The sequence below is a fragment of the Diceros bicornis genome, chromosome 17 (genome assembly GCF_020826845.1).
Source record: "Diceros bicornis minor isolate mBicDic1 chromosome 17, mDicBic1.mat.cur, whole genome shotgun sequence".
Classification (NCBI taxonomy): Eukaryota; Metazoa; Chordata; class Mammalia; order Perissodactyla; family Rhinocerotidae; genus Diceros; species Diceros bicornis.
The window spans coordinates 14,538,880-14,560,975 of record NC_080756.1 but is presented as its reverse complement, the minus strand read 5'-3'; the positions used below and the strand labels follow the sequence as shown (position 1 = coordinate 14,560,975).

Genomic DNA, 22,096 nt, shown 5'->3' with positions numbered 1-22,096 from the left:
GTGGTTATTACAAATGTTTGGAATCTGTATGAGCATTTTGATTATCAATATCAGAGATCAACACACTTTTTCTGTAAAGAGCAATACATTAATAATTTAGATTTTGCAGGCCATAGAGTCTCTGACGCAACTACTCAACTCTCCCATTGTTGTACAAAAACAGCTATAAACAATGTGTAAACGAATGGGCTTGGATGTGCTCCAATAAAACTGTTTACAAAAATGGATGATAGGCCAAATGTGGCCTGTGAAGCATTATTTGCCCACCCCTGTCTTAGGTTTTTCCGTAAAAACTGACCCACATGTTATTTCACATTGAATATAAGATAATTTGACTAAAATGTGAAAATTCAATAATAGAGGTAAGATTTAAAGATTTAAAATTTAAATCCAACTTTTATTTTTTTATGGATGTAAATGAGAATAATCTTATAAAATATTTCTAGAGAATAAGAAGAGGTAAACATTTTTAACTCATTTCGTGGACTTTGGTATCAAAAAACAATATAAGAAATGAAAAATCACCAGCAATTTGACTCATAAAATAGAAGATATAATATTAAAAGACATCAGCAAATCTACTACTTCATCTTATGTATGTTTTTATCCCAAAGATAATTTATCTTTAGAAAATCTATTTGTGGAGTGTACCACATTAACAGATTAGAGATTTAAAAAAGTTAAACAAAAATAAAAACACACATTCTCTGATAAAATACAACGGCCATTTATGATTTTTAAAAATGTTTTAGTAAATAGAACAGAATGTTATTAGCCTGATGAAAATTATCTTCCAAATCAGTAGAATAAAACACTTGTACAGGTAATCACAAGCAGGTATGCTGTGGGCTCCTTGTTCTGCTCCAATTTGAACAACTCAACTATGAAGTGATGTTTTGGAGACAATTAGGGTCATACAAGTATGGCAAAGTGTTAAATGATAACCAAAGATATTTTGTTAATTTTGCTAGCTGTAGAAATTACATTGTGGTTAAGCACGGAAACAAACATATATTTTAGAAATTCATGCTGAAAGTATATAGGCGTGAAAAGGTATGATGTTTAGGTTTTTGTTTAAAATACATCAACAAAAGAAACTAAACATGACAGGTAAAGCAAATATGAAAAAATCTTCATATTTATGGAATCTGCTTGATCTGTACATGGGACTTTTCTTCCAGTTCTCTATTTTGGCATATATTTGAAAATATTCATAATAAAATTACAGCAAACATCATGCTTAATTTTTGAAACAATAGCAACATCCTTGGTAAAATCTGTTACAAGATGAAAATGCTCACTACCACTGCTTCTATTCAGAACCCTACTGGAAGTTCTATCTAGGGCACTAGCGCACACACACAAAAAAACAAACAACAAAACACAAATATATTTAAAAGTATTGGGAAGGAAGAAAAACAAGTCTTTATTTGCAAATAACATGATTTTTCTCCTAATGCCTTAGTGCATTTAGACTAAACGTTTCTTTTTTTTTTTTTTGATGTTTTAATAGTTTATAACATTGTGAAATTTTGAGTTGTACATTTTTGTTTGACCATCACCATATATATATGTCTCCCTTCACTCCTTGTGCCCACCCCTTACCCCCAGTGCCCCTGGTAACCACAACACTGTTTTCTCTGTCCCTGTATTGGTATATATTCCACATATGAGTGAGATCATACAGTGTTTGTCTTTCTCTTTCTGCCTTATTTCACTTAACATAATCCCCTCCAGGCCCATCCATGTTGCTGCAAATGGGACAATTTTGTCTTTTTTTATGGGTGAGTAGTATTCCATTGTGTATATATACCACATTTTCTTGATCCAATCATCAGTCAAGGGACACTTAGGTTGCTTCCACTTCTTGGCTATAGTAAATAATGCTGCAATGAACATAGGAGTGCATAAGCCTCTTTGGATTGTTGATTTCAGGTTCATTGGATAGATTCCCAGTAGTGGGATAGCTGGATCATAGGGTATTTCTATTTTTAATTCTTTGAGGAATCTCGATACTGTTTTCCATAGACGCTGCACTAGTTTGCATTCCCACCAGCTGTGCATGAGGGTTCCTGTTTCTCTACATCCACTCCAACATTTGTTGTTTTTTGTCTTGGTGATTATAGCCATTCTAACGGGTGTGAGGTGATATCTTAGTGTCGTTTTGATTTGCATTTCCCTGATGATTAGTGATGTTGAACATCTTTTCATGTGTCTATTGGCCATGTGTCTCTCTTCTTTGGAGAAGTGTCTGTTTATTTCCTCTGCCCATTTTTTGACCAGGTTGTTTGTTTTTTTGGTGTTCAGTTGTGTGAGTTCTTTATATATGGAGATATTATGGAGATTAACCCCCTGTCAGATATATGTTTTGCAAATATTTTCTCCCAGCTGGTGAGTTGTCTGTTCATCTTGATTCTGGTTTGGTTTGTCTTATAGGAGCTCTTTAACTGATAAAGTCCCACTTGCTTATTTTTTCTTCAGTTTCCCTAGTCTGCGTAGGTATGTCATCTGAAAAGATTCCTTTATGACCAATGTCAAATAGCGTGTTGCCTATATTTTCTTTTTTGAGTTTTATAGTTTCAGGTCTCACCTTCAGGTCTTTCATCCATTTTGAGTTGATTTTTGTGAATGGCGATAGCAGATGGTCCACTTTCATTGTTTTGCATGTTGCTGTCCAGTTTTCCCAACACCATTTATTGAAGAGATTTTCCTTTCTCCATTGTATGTTCTTAGCTGCTTTGTCAAAAATCAGCTGTCTGTATATGTGTGGTTATATTTCTGGGCTTTCAATTCTGTTCCATTGATCTGTGTGTCTGTTTTTGTACCAGTACCGTGCAGTTTTGATTACTATTGCTTTGTAGTGTGTTTTGAGGTCAGAGATTGTGATGCCTCCACCTTTGTTCTTTTTTCTTAGGATTGCATTAGTTATTCTTTTGTTGCCCCATATGAATTTTAGTATTCTTTTTTCTATTTCTGTGAAGAATGTCATTGGGCTTCTGATTGGGATTGCATTGACTCTGCAGATTGCTTTAGGTAATATAGACGTTTTAACTATGTTTAGTCTTCCAATCCATGTGCATGGGATGTCTTTTCATTTCTTTATGTCATCATCAATTTCTTTCAATAATGTCTTGTAGTTTTCTTTGTAGAGGTCTTTCACCTCCTTGGTAAGATTTATTCCTAAATATTTTATTCTTTTTGATGCAATTGTACATGGTATTATCTTTTTGAGCTCTCTTTCTGTTAGTTTGTTATTAGCACACAGAAATGCAACTGATTTTTGTAGATTGATTTTGTACCCTGTGACTTTGCTGTAGTTGTCGATTATTTCTAATAGTTTTCCAATGGATTCTTTAGGGTTTTCTATATATAAAATCATGTCATCTGCAAATAGTGAGAGTTTCACTTCTTCATTGCCTATTTGGATTCCTTTTATTCCTTTTTCTCGCCTAATAGCTCTGGCCAAAACCTCCAGTACTATGTTGAATAGGAGTAGTGGGAGTGGGCAGCCCTGCCTCGTTCCTGTTCTCCGCAGAATGGCTTTCAGTCTTTCCCCGTTGAGTATGATGTTGGCTGTGGGTTCGTCATAAATAGCCTTTATTATGTTGAGGTACTTTCCTTCTATACCCATTTTGTTGAGAGTTTTTATCATAAATGTATGTTGTATCTTGTCAAATGCCTTCTCTGCATCTATTTTTATTCTTTGTTTTGTTGATGTGGTGTATCATGTTGATTGATTTGCAGATGTTGAATAATCTCTTTGTCCCTAGTATAAATCCCACTTGATCATGGTTCATGATCTTTTTAATGTATTGCTGTATTCAGTTTGCCGATATTTTGTCGAGGATTTTTGCATCTATGTTCATCAGTGATATTGGCTTGTAATTTTCCTTCTTTGTATTGTCTTTGTCTGGCTTTGGTATCAGGGTGATGTTGGCCTCGTAGAATGATTTAGGAAGTGTTCCATCTTCCTCTATTTTTTGGAATAGTTTGAGAAGGATGAGTATTAAATCTCCTTTGAATGTTTGGTAAAATTCTCCAGAGAAGCCATCTGGTCCTGGACTTTTATTTTTTGGGAGGTTTTTGATTACTATTTCAATCTCTTTCCTTGTGATTGGTCTATTCAGATTCTCCATTTCTTCTTGATTCAGTTTTGTGCAGTTGTATGAGTCTAAGAATTTATCCATTCCATCTAGATTGTTCAATTTGTTGGCATATAATTGCTCATAGTATTCTCTTATAATCCTTTGTATTTCCGTGGTATCCATTGTAATTTCTCCTCTTTCATTTCTAATTTTATTTACTTGAGCCTTTTCTCTTTTTTTCTTAGTAAGTCTGGCTCAAAGTTTGTCAATTCTGTTTATCTTCTCAAAGAATCAACTCTTTGTTTCATCAATCCTTTCTATTGTTTTTTTTTTTTTGGTCTCAATTTCATTTATTTGTGTTCTGATTTTTATTGTTTCTCTCCTTCTGCTTACTTTGGGCTCTGTTTGTTCTTCTTTTTCCAGTTCTGATAGGCATAATTTAACCTTGCTTATTTGGGCTTTTTTTTGTTTGTTAAGGTGGACTTATATCGCTATGAGTTTCCTTCTCAGGACCACTTTTGCTGCATCCCATATGGTTTGGTATGGCATATTTTTATTTTCATTTGTTTCCAGATATTTTTTGATTTCTCCTTTCATTTCATCAATGATCCATCGGGTATTCAGTAGCCTGCTGTTTAATCTCCACATTTTTGTCACTTGCCCAATTTTTTTTTCATGGTTGATTTCCAGTTTCATAGCATTATGGTCTGAAAAGATGCTTGTTATGATTTCAATCTTCTTAAATTTATTGAGGCTTGCTTTGTTTCCCAATGTATGGTCTATCCTTGAGAATGTTCCCTGTATGCTTCAGAAGAATGTGTAGTCGGCTGTTTTTGGATGGAATGCTCTGTATATGTCTACTAGGTCCATCTCATCCAGTTTTTCATTTAAGTCCACTATTTCTTTATTGACTTTTTGTCTGGATGACCTATCCATTGATGTAAGTGGGGTATTAAGATCCCCTACTATTATTGTGTTGTTGTTAATGTCTCCTAGTTGCTTTATGTACATTGGTGCTCCTATGTTAGGTGCATATATATTTATAAGTGATATGTCTTCTTGCTGGAGTGTCCCTTTTATCATTATATATTTCCCTTCTTTGTCTCTCTTAACCTGTTTTATCTTGAAGTCTACATTGTCTGATATGAGTATGGCAACACCTGCTTTCTTTTGTTTGCCATTAGCTTGGAGTATTGTCTTCCATCCTTTCACGCTGAGCCTGTGCTTGTCTTTACAGCTGAGATGTGTTTCCTGGAGGCAGCATATTGTTGGGTCTTGCTTTTTAATCCATCCTGCCACTCTGTATCTTTTGATTGGAGAGTTCGATCCATTTACATTTAGGGTAATTATTGATATATGAGGGCTTAATGTTGCTGTTTTGTCACTTATATTCTGGTTCTTTCGCATTTCCTTTGTTTCTTGTCCCATTTGTTTTGGACTGCCAATTCAGTTTGGTTGTTCTGTCTTATGACTTGTATAGTTTTCTCTTTGTTTATTATATGTGATTTTGTTTTGATTATTTGTTCAGTGATTACCTTGAGGTTTGTATAAAAAATCTTGTATGAGATATTGTATGAGATAGCCCATTATCTGATGGCCTCTTATGTCCTTATACTAAGTGAATTCAATCATTTTCCTCTTCTCCTTCTAAGTCATTCTTGTTATACCTTATTCTATCTTGTGTTGTGGGTTTGTGTTTACAGTGATGAGGTTATATTTATTTTGGAGGAATTCCTTCTTTTGACCTTTGATTTTGGTATTTAAGTGGTTGCTAATCTATTCCGGTAAAGATCTACTATTTTTCTGAGTTTATCTACCTATTTTTCTCTGTGCTCCAAGCTTTGTATTCCCTTTCTCTTCTTTTTTTCAGGCCTGAGGGCCTTCTTGAGTATTTCTTGTAGTGGGGGTCTCGTGGCCATGAACTCCCTTAGCTTTTGTTTATCTGAGAGAGTTACTATTTCTCAATCATATTTGAAGGATACTTTTGCTGAACAGAGTATTCTTGGCTGTAAGTTTTTGTCTTTCAGTATTTTGAATATATCATTCCAGTCTCTCCTAGCCTGTAAAGTTTCTGTTGAGAAATCCGCTGAGAGCCTGATGGGAGTTCCTTTGTAGGTTATTTTTTGTTTTTGTCTAGCTGCCCTTAATGTTGTCTCTTTGTCATTGACTTTGGCCAGCCTTACCACTACATGTAATGGAGTAGGCCTTTGCCTGTTGACATATTTAGGTGACCTATTGGCTTCACTTACCGGTATTTCCTGTTTCTTCCCCAGATTTGGGAAATTTATCAGCTATTATTTCCTTGAATAAGCTCTCTGTTCCTCTTTCCCTCCCTTCTCCTTCAGGAATACCTATAATTCTTATGTGACATTTCCTAATAGAGCCAGATATTTCTCGGAGACTTTCTTCATTTCTTTTTAGTCTTAGTTCTCTCTCCTTTTCCATCTGGAGCATATCTGCATTCCTATCTTCTATAATGCTAATTCTTTCCTCCATATTGTCAGCTCTGTTCTTTAAAGGTTCCAGATTCTCCTTTATCTCTTCCATTGTGTTCTTCATCTCCATCAGTACTGATTGGTTTTTCTTTATGATTTCAATCTCTTTTGTGAAGAAACTCCTAATCTCATTGAATTGTTTGTCTGTGTTGTCTCATATATCGTTGAGTTTTTTTATGATAGCTATTTTGAAATCTCTGTCGTTTAGGTTATGGATTTCTGTGTCTTCAGGGTTGGTTTCTGGGTGCTTGTCATTTTCCTTCTGGTCTGGTGATTTCATGTACCTTTGCATTGTGGTTCCTGTATTGGCTTTGTTTTTCCTTATCCTGGAAATATCTGGTTGCAATTTCCACCCGCTGCCACTGTGTGGGAGTAAAGGGCTGTGTAACCTGAGCCCCCTGCACTCTGCCCTGGCTGTTTGCTGTGATCTGCCAGGCCTCTTGGTCTGGTCTATGTTGTAGACAAAATGATGTGTTCCCAAAAGTGGTGTTCGGAGCCTGTCTATACCATTTCCAAAGAGCCAACTGTGCCTGTCTCTTATCAATTCTGCATTCAGCAAGGTCATATTGGTAGCTTGAAATGCCATGGTGGGAGACTTCACATCATAGAAATTGACAGACTCTACAAATCTTCCCCTCACCTCCACCTATGAGACGCAGTTGCTAAACATTTACCAGAAGTCATTAATCCTCCTCATTTAGAACGTGCATCTGCCATGTAGTTGGTATTTAATAAATATTTTTGAATAGATAAATAAATTTAAATAATTTAGAATGATTCCAGTGTCACAGCCATCAGAGGCATCAACTATGTATTTTATCCAACATAAACACATACAGTTATGTAATAATGGACATAACACTGACTTAGCTTTTAAAAAAAAATTTCAAAAAATGTATATTTCATCATAGCTAGACAATTTTGGATGACAAAGAAATAATTAATTGAATATTTTATAAGGTATTTGGTATTTTTTTCTTCTTTTATTTTACGTTAGGCCATTTGGCAACTGTTTTTTATTTTATGTGTATTAACTTTTCATTAAGTCAATAATAACTCTCGCATTTTAAGCTCTCTAATGGTGGGATTTTCCAAATGATGCAAACCCATATTTGTTTCATAAAAATAAATTCTTTTTAACTATTTGGGTTACATCTGGTAACATATGAGATCCAACATCGTCTGTCAATAAAATACACTTCTGAGATTATAAACTCAATTTATAGAATAATAACTCAATTAAATGATGGTCCTCAGTACATGGTAGGCCAATCAGTCATCTTGCTGGGGGGCTTGCCTATAAAGGATAAGAATATATCACTGGAATTAATTAATAACATGCTCTGGAATTAATCAGTAATATGATGTCAATTCAGGTTTTCAAAGAAGCCTTAAAATAGTTGGATCCTTTAACCACTTCGATTTCATAAATTTTATTTTTGGATTTTGAACATACTACAGCAAAATATTATTTGTAATTGAAATTCTTCCTCTACTCTTTAAGGAGAGCGAATCCTGGTAGCTGAACTATGTATGTTTCATTGGCTTAAAACATAGTCACTCAAAAACCTCAAAATACCTTGGAGATAATTTGATACGTTATTAAAATCAGATGTCCTAGTAGATTATGGACAGGAGTGTAGTAGAGACAAATCAGTCTAAATTAAAAGTGAATTATTAGGAGGTGTGGAGAAAAGCTAGAGAGCTATTAGCAGCCAGGAATAAAAGAATAAAAGTAGAAAGTCAGAGAGTGAGAGAGTGATCAAGGAAGAAAGATAGTCAGGCAGTTCAGCATCTAGGAGTCTGAGGAAAGACATTATGGAGAAGAAACATAGGTCAGGATTTTTCGAATGAAATGCAGTTCTTCATGAGATAGAAACTCACTCCATTTCTTCTAAGAAAATGAATAAAGACACATTGCTCATAATAACACATGGCGGAGACAAGACACTTTAACTTCTTTGTGCTTCAAACTCTTCATCTGAATAATAATAATACTCACCTCATAAAGTTTTTTCTTGTCTGTTTGGAAAAATGACATAATTTAAGTGTATAATCAATGCCTGATAATCAATAAAATCTCAAAAAATGATTACTACGTGTATTATTGTTAAAGAACTTAAGAAACATATGAATAGAATCACTATTTGGATACAAAAATAAAGGCAAAGGAATAGGATTTTCACAAGCAGAAAATCAGTTTCACTATCTCTACTGATGGTGGTCTAGTGGTTAAGATCTGGCGCTCTCACCATGGTGGCCCAGGTTCATTTCCCAGTCAGGGAACCACACCACCTGTCTGTTGGTTGTCATACTGTTACACTGCATGTTGCTGTGATGCTGAAAGTTCTGACACTCATATTTTACATTACAGCACGGTCACCCAGGGTGGACAGATTTCAGCAGAGCTCCCAGACTAGACAGGCTAGGAAGAAGGACATGACCACCCACTTCTGAAAAAATTAGTCATGAAAACCCTGTGAATAGAAGTGGAGTATTGTCTGATAGAGCACCGGAGGGGGAGAGGATGGTGCAAAAAGATGGGGCAGGGTCGCTAGGAGTCAGAATCAACTTGACACCACTAACGACAGCAAATCTCTACTGAAATATGTCAAATAAATATTTTAATGCCTATTTTAATGTGTATCAATTATAAATTCACTATATCTCAATGTCTATGTTTTGTCCTATGTGTTCATTAGTGGATTGTTCGTCCTTTCCTATTTTCTTTCTTCTGTCTCACTTTCAAATGTTCTCATCTTTAATCCTATAAATAAACTGCACCTCTGGCATTAAATGCATGCATGCTTTATGTCCATATTTATAACTGTGAAGAAAATAAGGATAAATTGTAAAATGTAAAATTTACATTACATGTATATATATATAGTATATGAGTATTACATTCTTCTACTAATAAAATTTACATCTCTCATTGCAGAAAATGTGGACATGAACAAGTTAAAATACCCAATGCCAGATTTCCAAATATTTACTTTGTTGGTTTATAAATATTCTCACAATGAGATGTCAAACGCACAATTATAAAAAAAGATTTAATGAATGTAAATGATACAGTGAAGGAAAGGAGTCAAAAAGCAATAAACATAACCATGATTTTAGTCATGGGAGGTGGAAAGTTTTCCCTAAATTCAAAGGGCCAATGCAGGGATACAAGTCCTCATCTCTCTTTAATGTGTTGTCCATTTCACAAGACAATCAAGTCATCATAGAAATCCAAAGCAGTATCTTCTACCATTTCATTATGGTTTGGTAGAGATCTCTTCTCTAGGTTGCCAAAGTTCAGGGGAGATAAGCATACAAACTCTCCTGAGAATAAGTCCAGAATTTCTGGGAGAAAAATGTAGACTCCTTGAACCACCACAGAAGAGTCAAATTCTAAATCAAACTCTCCCACAGTCAGTATTACATATTTGCCCCATTTACGTCATGAATTTTGATTTTTTATACTTTGTAATCAATATTTATAAGACTAGCACCAATGATTCACCTGTATCTCTTAATGACGGCTCTCCTTGGCACTTTGTTTGCTTTAATGAATTCCCCTGAGCCAACAAGAAAGACACAGATAAGACAAGCCCAGTTCCGTTTACATGGCATGCATAGAGAAGAACATTATTTACTTTCTGTTGTCCCAGGCAGCATTTGCAGGAAAATATAACAGTCTCTGAAGCCTAAGGAAAATATTACTTAGATTTTATTGATGTATAACCATAGAATTATAAAATATTCATTTAAAATGTTTGCACAAATATAAAGGAAGTGTTTTAATAAATAAGTATTTTCTATTATATGAAAAGGGGCAAATGGAGGAGTAATTGACTAGTCCACCAGACGTGACTGAGTTTGTACATGGAGCTTGGGTAAGAGACAAAAGGCAGGAATGAGCTTCTAACAAAATGTTCCAAAAATTTCACAATATCAGGAATGATGTCTATTGTGGATCAAATATTACTAGTCTAACAACAAAGAGAACTATAATCCTTGAGACCCATGAAAATGTTAAATCACCACACCTGTGTTGAGAGTACAATAGAAACCAAATAAATTGCTAACTCAATTTACCAGCTCTGAAATTATGTAAATGTATAAGCAATATCAGATGATAAAATTTGAGACTAAATCATCATGAAGAACCGGGAAGTAAGTAAATTTGTTATTCTTCAAAATAATACATATTATTCCATTTTCTTCAAATGTTTAACCATATTATTTGCATATGTGTTTGTGAATTTACAACCCTTTCAATATTAAAATTAAATGGTTGTTTACTACCAAGAAGCCTATTAATGGAGTCCTAAAGCAAGAACACAGAAATAAGTCTTGGATTGTCATTTATTTTTTTCTAGGTTTAAATAGTATTCTGTTATAGAAATAGGATTACCAAAAAGAATTCCCTGTTGGAAAGAATATCTGCTTCCCAATACATCTTAATTTGACCATCTACCTGTTCATTTGCTCTAGCAATATTGTAAAAAAATAAATAAAAATGAATTGTGCATTGTATGAACTAAATTGTTTCTAAGCAATTACTCGTCTTAGTAACAGAAGTTTACATTTCTTGTCCTTCTTTCCTTTTTATCAGAAGAGGAAAAAAATGATGTGGGAGAGTGATAACATCAACCAAACCCTTAAGGCAGTGATTTAGGAGAGAACACCAACCAAATATTCCCATGGATCAGCATGCATTTCTAAAGTGAGATGATGGCCATGTTGCCTCACTGTTTCAACTGGTGAAAGTTTCCTAAACTATGTGGGCCTCAAAATATAAAATGTGGAGAGAGACCTCAATAACCTCTACAAAAGCTTTCAGACTCTGTATTTAGATTATCCATGATCCAGACTAGTTTTTATAATATTGAGGAAAGAAAAAATCAATTAGAATATTTTCATATTTTTAATAAAAGGAGCTAAACATTTTAAAGAATAATTAGATGCTGAATTTTAAAGAAACATTAGAAGAAATAGTTTTTGTTTAAATGCTAGCTCAAGATTTTTTTATCCATGGCCTGTGATCCTGTATTTTCCACGGAAAGAGATCAATATTTAACTTTAGATAATATCCATTATTTGAATGTGAGATTGAATAGAAATTGGAGAGAGTTGCTGAAAGGAACACATGTTTTTGAATTTCATAGATTATTCATCATCATGGATATTGAAAAAATTTTATACTCTAATCTCAATGCCGTTTTAACTTTTTTATGTTCTATAGGGGGTAAAAACATTTTCTGTTCTAAAGCTGGGAAAAGGATCGGCAATGAAAAACCACACAGTACCCACAGAATTCATTCTTCTAGGGCTGTCAGATGACCCTGAGCTTCAGACTGTGATTTTTCTCTTTTTAATGATAACATATATATTAAGTGTCACTGGAAATTTGACCATCATCACTCTCACCTTAGTGGACTCCCATCTACAGAGCCCTATGTATTTCTTCCTCAGGAACTTCGCTGTATTGGAAATATCCTTTACAACTGTCTGTATTCCCAGATTTCTGAGCACAATTATCACCAGAGACAAAACTATTTCATACAATAATTGTACAGCTCAATTGTTTTTCTTCATCTTCATGGGTATAACTGAATTTTATCTTCTAACTGCCATGTCCTACGATCGCTATGTGGCCATCTGCAAACCCCTGCATTACACAACCATCATGAACAAGAGAGTCTGTGTATTGCTTGTCTTCTGTGCTTGGCTGGCAGGATTCTTAAACATCTTCCCCCCAGTTATACTTTTCCTCCAGTTAGACTACTGCGGCTCCAATGTCATCGATCACTTTGCTTGTGACTATTTCCCCCTCTTGCAGTTATCTTGCTCAGACACATGGCTCCTAGAAGTGATTGGGTTTTACTCTGCAATAGTGATTCTGCTTTTCACTCTGGCATTAATAATTCTATCCTACCTGTTCATCATTAGGACAATTCTGAAACTGCCTTCCTCCAGTCAGAGAAAAAAGGCATTTTCTACATGCTCCTCTCACATGATTGTCATTTCCATCTCTTATGGGAGCTGCATTTTCATGTATGCCAACCCTTCAGCCAAAGAAAAGGCATCGTTGACTAAAGGAGTAGCTATTCTGAATACTTCTCTTCCTCCTATGATGAATCCATTTATATATACCTTGAGGAACCAGCAAGTAAAGCAAGCCTTTAAGGACACCATCAAAAAGGTTATATTTTTCTCTGGTAAGGGAAAATATTAGTAGCATTAAAAGAATCAAGTTTTGTCAGTGCTTTCTCTTATTCATACTATCTCAAAACTCTCTTTCCTTCACTATAGTTATATGTTTATCTTTTTTTCCATTTTCATAGTAAAATTTCCCCCACATTGAACACAATAAATTTGATAAAGCTAGTATTGCTTCACAATTTTCTGTAAATTCAGGTGTTTTATTCAAATGTATTCAGATGAAGTGAAAAATCCAGGTTAATGATTCTGATTTTCAGTAGAAGTAGTTTATCTTTGAAGAGACATAGGGCATTTGGTTTAATGGAAAGAATGTCAGGAAAGATGTGGGTTTCTGAAATTTTCATTCTTACCAGCTAATAGAAATGAATGTCATTAGGAAATTTTGATTCTATTTGATTTCCATGAAATCAAACAACCACAGTCACCAGGGAATTGAGAATAAAATATAAATATATACTTAAATATTATAAAAGATTAGAAACTCATATATATTCAAATTCTCTGTACTATTAATAATAATGATAATAATGAGTATGAGAATGATGAGGAGGAGAGGTAGAAGGTAAAATAATTTTTTTTTCAGCAACTACTATACTCCAGACTTATTCTAATTGTTTTCTTTGTATTGGCTCATTTAATCCTGCCAACAACTTTATGAGGTAACTTCAAGGTTTAGTAAGAGGTATTTTCATTTAGGTAGACTAAATACCTCCAAAAATTAAAAAATAGAGAGCAGACAATGTAAAACATGTCAAGTAAAATCTGTGAAACTATAATAAACTGGTGAGAGTTTAACTTTCTGGAGAACTGAGTTGTAATCTGAGGGTCTAGTACAGACTATAGGGTTTTGGGGAGCAGAGAAGAGAAATAGCATCTATCGATAGTATTCTATACACTTTACTTTGTATTAGATGAGTCATATGCAATAATAATTTTACAAAATCTCTTAGAAAGTGAGCATTATTATTCCTAATTGGTAGTTGAATGAATAGAATGAAATCGGGGTTGAGTGTTCGATGTCACAGAGACTACAGCTTTCCAAACTGGGATTTAAATCACTTTTCTTTAACCTCAAAATCCAGACTAGTAGGGTTACTTTCATTTTTACACTGACTTTCATTTGTGATCATTTATGAATAGAAGATCATGTTAAATATTAGAAATGTTAAAGGACTGTCTAATGTGTAATTAAGTTATTCAGGCTTTACTTATGACAGTGGGGATATAGCAATGAAAAAGGATGATTCTTGCCCTAAGATCTCAAAATCTATTGGGGAGAAAAAATAACACATAATTAAAAATTTAATTTGATAAATGCAACAAGTTGGGGGTAAGCAGACAATAGGCTAGATAATGTTATCGTTGATCAAAAAAAGAGTCAGTTTTCCTGCCTTTTCTCCTAGCCAAATTATGGTCAATTTTACAATAATTGATAAATGTTGGTTAATTTTAACCCCAAAGTCATGCATGGTATACACTTTGTCTGCTTTCACTGTCATCTTAGTTTTCATTTTTACTTTTATTCTACATCATTACCTTGTGTGTTACAAAAAATCACATTATTTCCTGAGTTAAAAAGGGTTGCTGGGAATAGGATTATGATGATCTCTGAAACTCTCTCCCACAAGGCTCCCTCGGGCCCCAACCTTTATCATGAATCATGGGTCTATTTTCTACTCCTTTGACCTGTGTACCACTCCATGCCTATTATTGTCCCAGGTGTATATGAAAGACTTTACATCAATGACCATACCTAAATTTCTAGGAGATGTCAAACTATTTCAAGTATTTATCATGTTACATCCAGGAAACACTGAGGTATATTTCTCAAGTTAAGTCCATGCACAAAACAAAAAGAAAAACCAACAACAAGAATATATGTTGAATACTCTAAGATGATATCTTGTAAATAATAAAATAAGTGACTATGCATACAATATTTTTTCTTAATTCAATATCGATATGTGGATATTAAAAACTTCCTATAAGCAGAATAAGAGTCTTGCAGATGTAATTTCTTCCTAATTCCTATATGGTTGTAAAAATTCATTCTGTCATTAATCCTAAAAATATTTTTTAAATCACTAGGTTGCAGGCGTGTGCTAGCTAGCTGGGTTAGTAGAATATTCCTTCTCCATCCTACAGGATTTCAGGCATCAGATAAAAATGTAAATATGTACATAATATAATTAATCTTTTACAAAAGCATATATCAAGTGCTATATCAATATAAAAGATGAGGTTGCTCACAACATTTGCAGTAATCCAGTAAGATTCCCAGTAATAATAAACATAATTAAATGGATATTATGGGCAAAGAGAATCATGACTGCAAATAAAACAGCTGTAACCGTGAGAGAAGTGTATGGTGAAACATGTAGAAATAAATAAAAAGGAACAAGTAACAATTACTTCATTTTTATGCTTTCCATGAAAGAGATAATTTTATTGATTTAATTTATTATGCAAAGAAAAGTAACGCAACAAAACCAATACTTCCTTATGTGAATGTTATATGTTTTAAACTATGTTAAATGTTTTACCTATCCCTCTAAGATTTTAACACTCCCCTTAAGTGGGCATGTTTTTCTCCTCTTTTTAAAGAATGAGACAGAAATTCATAGGAAACAAATAACTTGCATATGGCCAATAAACATCAAAACAATGATACAAATCAGGGCTATGCCCCCAAAATAAGCCATTGTGCCAATTCCTGGGGGAGGGGAGAAACCTTGCAAATTAAAAATATACAAGGAAATGTCAGATTTTCAGAAAAAAATGCTATTTAGGTAAGTTATTCTTTCACAAAAGTACTAAATGAACCCATTCAAAATGCCAGGCTTGGCTTATGGGGATTTCTCTCTAAAATAACATATCATGGAAAATTAAACATTCAGAAGACAATTACTTCTTTGGAATTAAACTTAAATCTATTGGACAGTAGAAAAAAATTACTTTAGCCAAAGAAATTCAGAATTGTCCAACTCTTCTATTGATAATCTCAGATGTAATATACACCTGCATGATAATTTAGTCCTCTGTGGGTAAGACTCTGCCATTTTTGGATTGAGTGCTTACTTATCCACACCACTAACCTCAGCCACAGCTATAGAATATGTGGTTGATAATTCATTATCTCACTCATAGATATTACTTAGTCATTCCCCATAAGGCTGGTTTCAGTCACAGTAAATTTTTTTAGTCTTAAATAATCAAAGCTCTTTGGCGTTCACCATGCCCTACATCTCTTTCTTTCTTTTTTTTTTTTAATTTTTTGTTTATTGCAGTAACATTGGTTTATAACATTGTATAAATTTCAGGTGTACATCATTATACTTCTATTTCTGCATAGATTACATCATGTTCACCACCCAAATACTAATTACAACCCATCACCACACACATGTGCCGAATTATCCCTACATCTCTTTCTGATCTTAGGTCTCCTGTGCTCAAGTTCTCAAGCTCAAGTCATTATTTTATATGCTCCTTCTATATAATTGGACCTATACTGCTATATTTTACAATCATGCAGGATCACATGAACCTCTGGGAATGGTGCAGTATGCTTATCAATATGATAGAAATTTTCACAATATACTGAAATTTCATTTTTATTGACTATCTCTATTAACATACTATAAGCATTTTTCAAGCAAAGGAAACATTTTGTTCATTATTGCCTACCAAATGGCTTATTGTAACACAGTCACTCAGTAAAATTTTTTAGATTAATCAGCATATGGATGGAAGTGTCAAAATGCCTACTTTATATCTAAACTATTAATATCTCTTGCTTTGCAATTATCATTGCTCTGCTCTGACATCTTATTAGAAAAAGTTTCTACGTCTGAGTTTTCTAGAACACCTTGTTTTTCAGGACCATGGATAGAAATCACTGTAACCCTTCAACAATACCAGCCACTTCTCAACCTCCTTATTCAACAGACTGAATCTCTCTTTTCTTTTTGGGTCTATCTCCCAGGATCTCCACTGTGCACATATTTAGGGCAAACTATCTTTTACTCATTAAAGTGCCAGAGGGACCCCTATGATTAGACTCTCAAGGGTATCACACTTTTGATGTTTTCTTAACTTGAGACGTTTTCATACAGACAATAGCGAAATATCACGATGATACTCAACAACATTACTACTTTAGGGAAGTTCTCTTGCCGTTACTCCTCAGATATCAGTGACCTCTTTGAGTTGGATTCTTCAAGTCTGAGCAGCAACTCCTCTATTCCCTTATTCACTGTATATAATCTCCAGAAGCACAAGCCCATTTGCATGACCTTGGGAAAATTAACTAAACTCTCAATGAGTCAGTTTCCTAATATGAAAATTAGGGAGAATAATGGAAATCTCCTCAGAGGGTAATTGTGAATATTTATATAGACAAGGCTTAAAAAGTGCTTATGAACATACCTGATACCTTCCAAGTGTTTAATAAGTTCTAACTGTTACTATCATCTTAAACAATGCCAGTTTTAATTTAATGGCATACAGCAGTACAATACAATTTACTCAAAGATAATTCAGCTTTACATCACAATAGAGTCAGTGGGACAACAGTCCTTGTATAGTACATTACATGGTCTCCCTCATCTGTATATTGAGAATTACAATAATTTTTACTTAATTTATTGGTGTGAATAATTTAGGCTTCTCTTTTGGATATCACTACTCTGAAAACTTTTTATTATGAACTTACTCATTTTGCATCTTCCAAACTCCTTCAGATAAATCTACCTATACGCAGAGACTGCAAAGACCACATTTTCAGTTGTCCTTGAAGCCAGGATTCTAAATGTGATTTTAGTTCCGCCAATCGGATATACCCATAAAAGATATGAACTTTAAACCTAGTTATAGTTAAGCATCTATATTGCTGGTGTAGATAATTGTAGATGCAGGCGACCCTAAATCTTGTAGTGATAGTACTAGATTGCTGAGGAGCAGGTCTCATGGAGACTAAATTTCGGGAAGTGGCTTTGAGATTATTCCAGGAAGCTCATCCTAAATTCTGCTTTCAGCTCTTGATAATTCCTTAACCCACTCATTACTCTATATTAAATAAGTTTATGTTTAACTAGCTAGGGTGAATTCTCTATAGAGAGCATATCCACGTAACAGGCTCTCAAAACAGTAAGAATCTGGGACCAATGAATTAATCTGGTTTGGTCTGAAGTCACTGATGATTCCATTAGACAATCAAACACTGGCAGTCCACAGTTCACATTAACAAGGCAGAGCTCACCTAGAATTAAATGCAAGATTGAATAAACTTGAATAATGGATACAAGGCTTATGCAATGGGCTAGCTGCTTCCAAATGTATTAGAGAACGTAAGGAGAGAAAACAGACCTTTATAACATTTCAATTATCTCATAACTGACGAGATGACATAGCCAATATTAAATCCTGTTCCTACAGGTTCCTTAATTATAAAATTGGTTTAATTCACAACCTCTCCACATGTCTAATGGGAATGCTAGTGTACTGATTGAGAAAGAGTGGGGACTGAGAATCACAATGAAAGCAGCTCTGTGGATTCGGATAACTGTGAGTACCTCAGTTTGAAAGCACCACTTAGACTCCCTTGTGAACAGTAGGATCCATCTCCTTCTGCTTCATGAAGCTGGCCATGCATTGTTTAGAAACTCTGCAGTCACCTCACATGAAGGAGTTAGCTTTAAATTTCTCCTTACGTGGGCATTCACCACTCCTAGACTATTCTCAGTCGTATAAGCTGTATCAGAGTCTGGCCTTATCCAGGAGATGGTGAGCATGCCCCAAATAAGAAGGAAAAGCCTTACTTATTAAAAGTTTTACAAGTTATTTCTAATTAAAAAATATGTATTACCAATTAAGATGATGAAACCAAACCAAACCAAACAAAAAGCAACAACAATAAAGAAACATAAAGATTATCTTTGGTCTCTGAAATGCTGGGATTCAAAATTCTTCCCACTACGAGCAAGCCCATCCCCAGATCCTCATGGCTGGGCTGACTAGACACATGGGGAATAAGTGGGCTGGTCTGGGGAGTTTTCAGGGGGCAGGGACACTGCTCAAAGCATTACAAGGCCTGCTTCTCCCTGGCAGAGGAAAAGGTGACGTCAGAGGAAAGAACAGAGTAGGGGCAGGAATGTGGTGGAGCTCTTATCCTTCAGTTCTCCTGCTGGAGGCACTGGAGAGGAGAGACAGCACCAAGAGGCTTCCTCCTGTGGCTGCAGGAGGCCAAAGATTCAGGCATGGTAGGACTCAGGGTGTTTCCAGCAAAGTCGAGAACCAGCAGAGGAAGGCTGAGAGCTTCAGGGAGGCTTATTGTGGATTTAAATTGTGGTACAACCATCAAAGTCATGGAGTGGCTGTCTTTTCCAAAGCCGGAACAATATTGATGTTTAGAATTCCCTCTGTTTTGTTTCCTTTTTTTAAAAATTCTTTTTATTTATTTACTTTGTGAGATATAATTGACATATATAACATTGTGTTAGTTTCAGGTGTACAACATAATGATTCGATATCTGTGTAAATTACAAAATGATCATCACAATAATTCTAGTTAACATCCATCACTACATAGTTACAAATTTTTTTCTTGTCATGAGAACTTTTAAGATCTACTCTCTTAGCAACTTTCAAATATACAACACAGTATTATTAACTATAGTCACCATGCTGTACATCGTGCTAATTTAACTAATTTGCTAATTTATTTTAACATAAATATGGGAACTTATGTTTGAATGGATTCTCATGGCACATGTCCAGGGAAGAAGAAACATAATTTTACATTGTGCTGAATTTATTGAAATGAGTGCATCTATCAGAAATTCTGGGTGCGCCATGTCACTTTGAGTAGCTGGGAGAAGTTCCACTGGATTCTCAGGTGATTGATAAACTGATGATTCAAAGTTAACCAATAACAAAAGAAAAGCTGAAATACCATAGATTCCTTAATATAGAGTCTTAAATCAATAGATGGGTGAGATAGAAAGGTTGGAATATATTGAACATGTTCAAACTACTCATTAACCTGAAAACACTATTCCATAAGACACCCAGGGCTGAAACAAATACAATGTCTTGTTTTTTTTTAATTGAGGAAAAGAAGAAGTGGGGTTGATGATTAAAGTGGGAGGTGCTGCTATTGAAGCATCCCTTAAGCACCCCTGTTAATGTCTCCCTTAATTGGAATGATGACACCAACTTACCGTACAGTTTGCAGAAGCCTATCCAGAGTGGTAATAAAAATGATAATCCATAGAGCTTTACCTCTGTTATAGGAGATTAATCACGAAAGTTTAGGACAGAAATAAATGGGCAGTCCACTTGAGGTAATTCTTATTCAATAATAATAATAATAATATCTTATTAATGGAAATCTGACTTAAATTATCATGATGAATCACAAACTTTCACCCAATCCAGATTCAAATAGTTTCCAGAAAAAAAGCACCTCCATGAAGCAGAGAGTGTCCTGTTACAATGTAGTAAAACTTGCAGGTTCACCACACACACAATGAATCTCGGGGTCAGTTCACAGTGGCTAGTTACCAGAGGAAGAAAAAACTGAGCCTGGTTCACAGAGAGCTCTGCATCACATAATATAATTAGCTACAAATGATCTACTGAGTCAATGCATCTCATTCAGGAAAGGCCCTAAATCATAGTCAGGATGGAATATTTTTTCAGTGGGAGACATTCAAGTGGTATATCTAGTTGTCCTTGTTGCCAAGAAGCTTACAGCTATCCTGATGTAAGATTTTATACTGATTCATGAACATTAGTTAATAATCTATTGGGTAGCAAGGGGCTTAGAAAGAAATATTGGAGCATCTAATACAGAGAGTGAGGAAAATTGTACTTGAAAAAACCTCTTACAATGGAACCAGAATATTTAGGTGTCTGTGTCCCATGTGACTTTTCAACAAAATATCTATCTGAAGAGGATATTTATAATAAGCAAGAGGATAAGAAGACTCATTTTGTAAAAGCCATTCAGTTTCCCTAAATCATTTATCTTGATATTTGACTACCAGCCTCACGGAAAATGTGACCATGGGAGCAAGGATTAAATTTACGTATAAATAACCTGGATGTCAAACCTGCCAACATCAGAGATCAGTGTTGAACTTTTAATATAGCCCATGTGCTAGAGAGATCAGTCAGCTGACTGACAGCAAATTGCTAATTTTACACCCCTTTCTTCATGAATTGGGCTACCATTTGTACTGACTGGAAGAGATACTTATTCTAAATGTATATTTACCTCCCATAGTGCTTCTGCCAGTTATACTATCTATAGGTTTGCTTATTCACTGTCACAGTGACCTAAATAAAATTGATTCTGAAAAAGGAACTCATTTTACAGTAAAAGAAGTGAAGCAATGATATTGATTTGTCTTAATATGTGCTATATCATCCAGAAATAACAAACACAAAAGTAGCTGTGATGATCAATCTTGGTTATGGTGGTAAATTAAATGGTGGTAAATTAAAATGGGACACATGTAAGAGGTACAGCAAGCATACATGTAGGCAAGAACATGTGGTTCTTCAGGAATGAGGTTTAGGTCACCATGCCAATAAGCAAATAGGTGTCGACTGAGAAAAAAATATATATATATACAGAATATATGATACATAAAGGATGTGTATCCAGAATATATAAAGAATTCTCAAAGCACAACAATAAGGAAACAAAGCTTAAACAACACATAAATATGTGAACACAAACTTTATCAAAGATGATATACGAATGTCAAATAAGCCTAAGAGATGCTCGACATCACTGGTCAGCAGGAAAGTAAAAATTAAAATCCCAGTGAGATATTACCACATATCTATTAGAATGACTAAAATAAAAAGAAGAAAGAGAGACAATATCAAATACTTGAAGTGGAACTACAGGAACTCACAAATTGCTGATGGGATGCAAAATGGTGCAGCCACGTTAGAAAGCAGTTGAACAGTTTCTCATAATGTTATATAAGTAATATATAATGATATTTATGACATAAAGACAGCTCTTTGCATAATTTTCTCTTTTTACAGAAAAGAGTGAGAATTCTACATTATTTTTGAAATCTTGGGTTCATTTTCTCATGTCCAATACAAACAATAGTCTCCCCTGGCATCATCTAATTACTCACTGCTTTGATCTGAAAAGACATCTATAATATCTGACATATTAGTTATTTGAGACTTATAATTAGTTGCTACTTAATTTAGGAGTTCCATAGACTTATAAATAGTTCAAATTAAATGGAAATTGGGATATTTAATGACCTT

At 34.5% G+C, this 22,096-nt stretch overlaps 1 protein-coding gene across 1 annotated transcript; it reads left to right on the top strand.

Moving 5' to 3' along the window:
* The first annotated feature begins 11,861 nt into the window (after positions 1–11,861).
* Positions 11,862–12,809, top strand: LOC131415675 (olfactory receptor 6C3-like). Its single transcript, XM_058557496.1, has one exon. It carries the CDS (start codon positions 11,862–11,864, stop codon positions 12,807–12,809), a length of 948 nt encoding a protein of 315 aa, XP_058413479.1.
* Positions 12,810–22,096: the final 9,287 nt, after the last annotated feature.

Excerpts from the sequence above, each read along its gene's own strand:
- LOC131415675 (XM_058557496.1), top strand. The coding sequence starts at position 11,862 with ATGAAAAACCACACAGTACCCACAGAATTCATTCTTCTAGGGCTGTCA.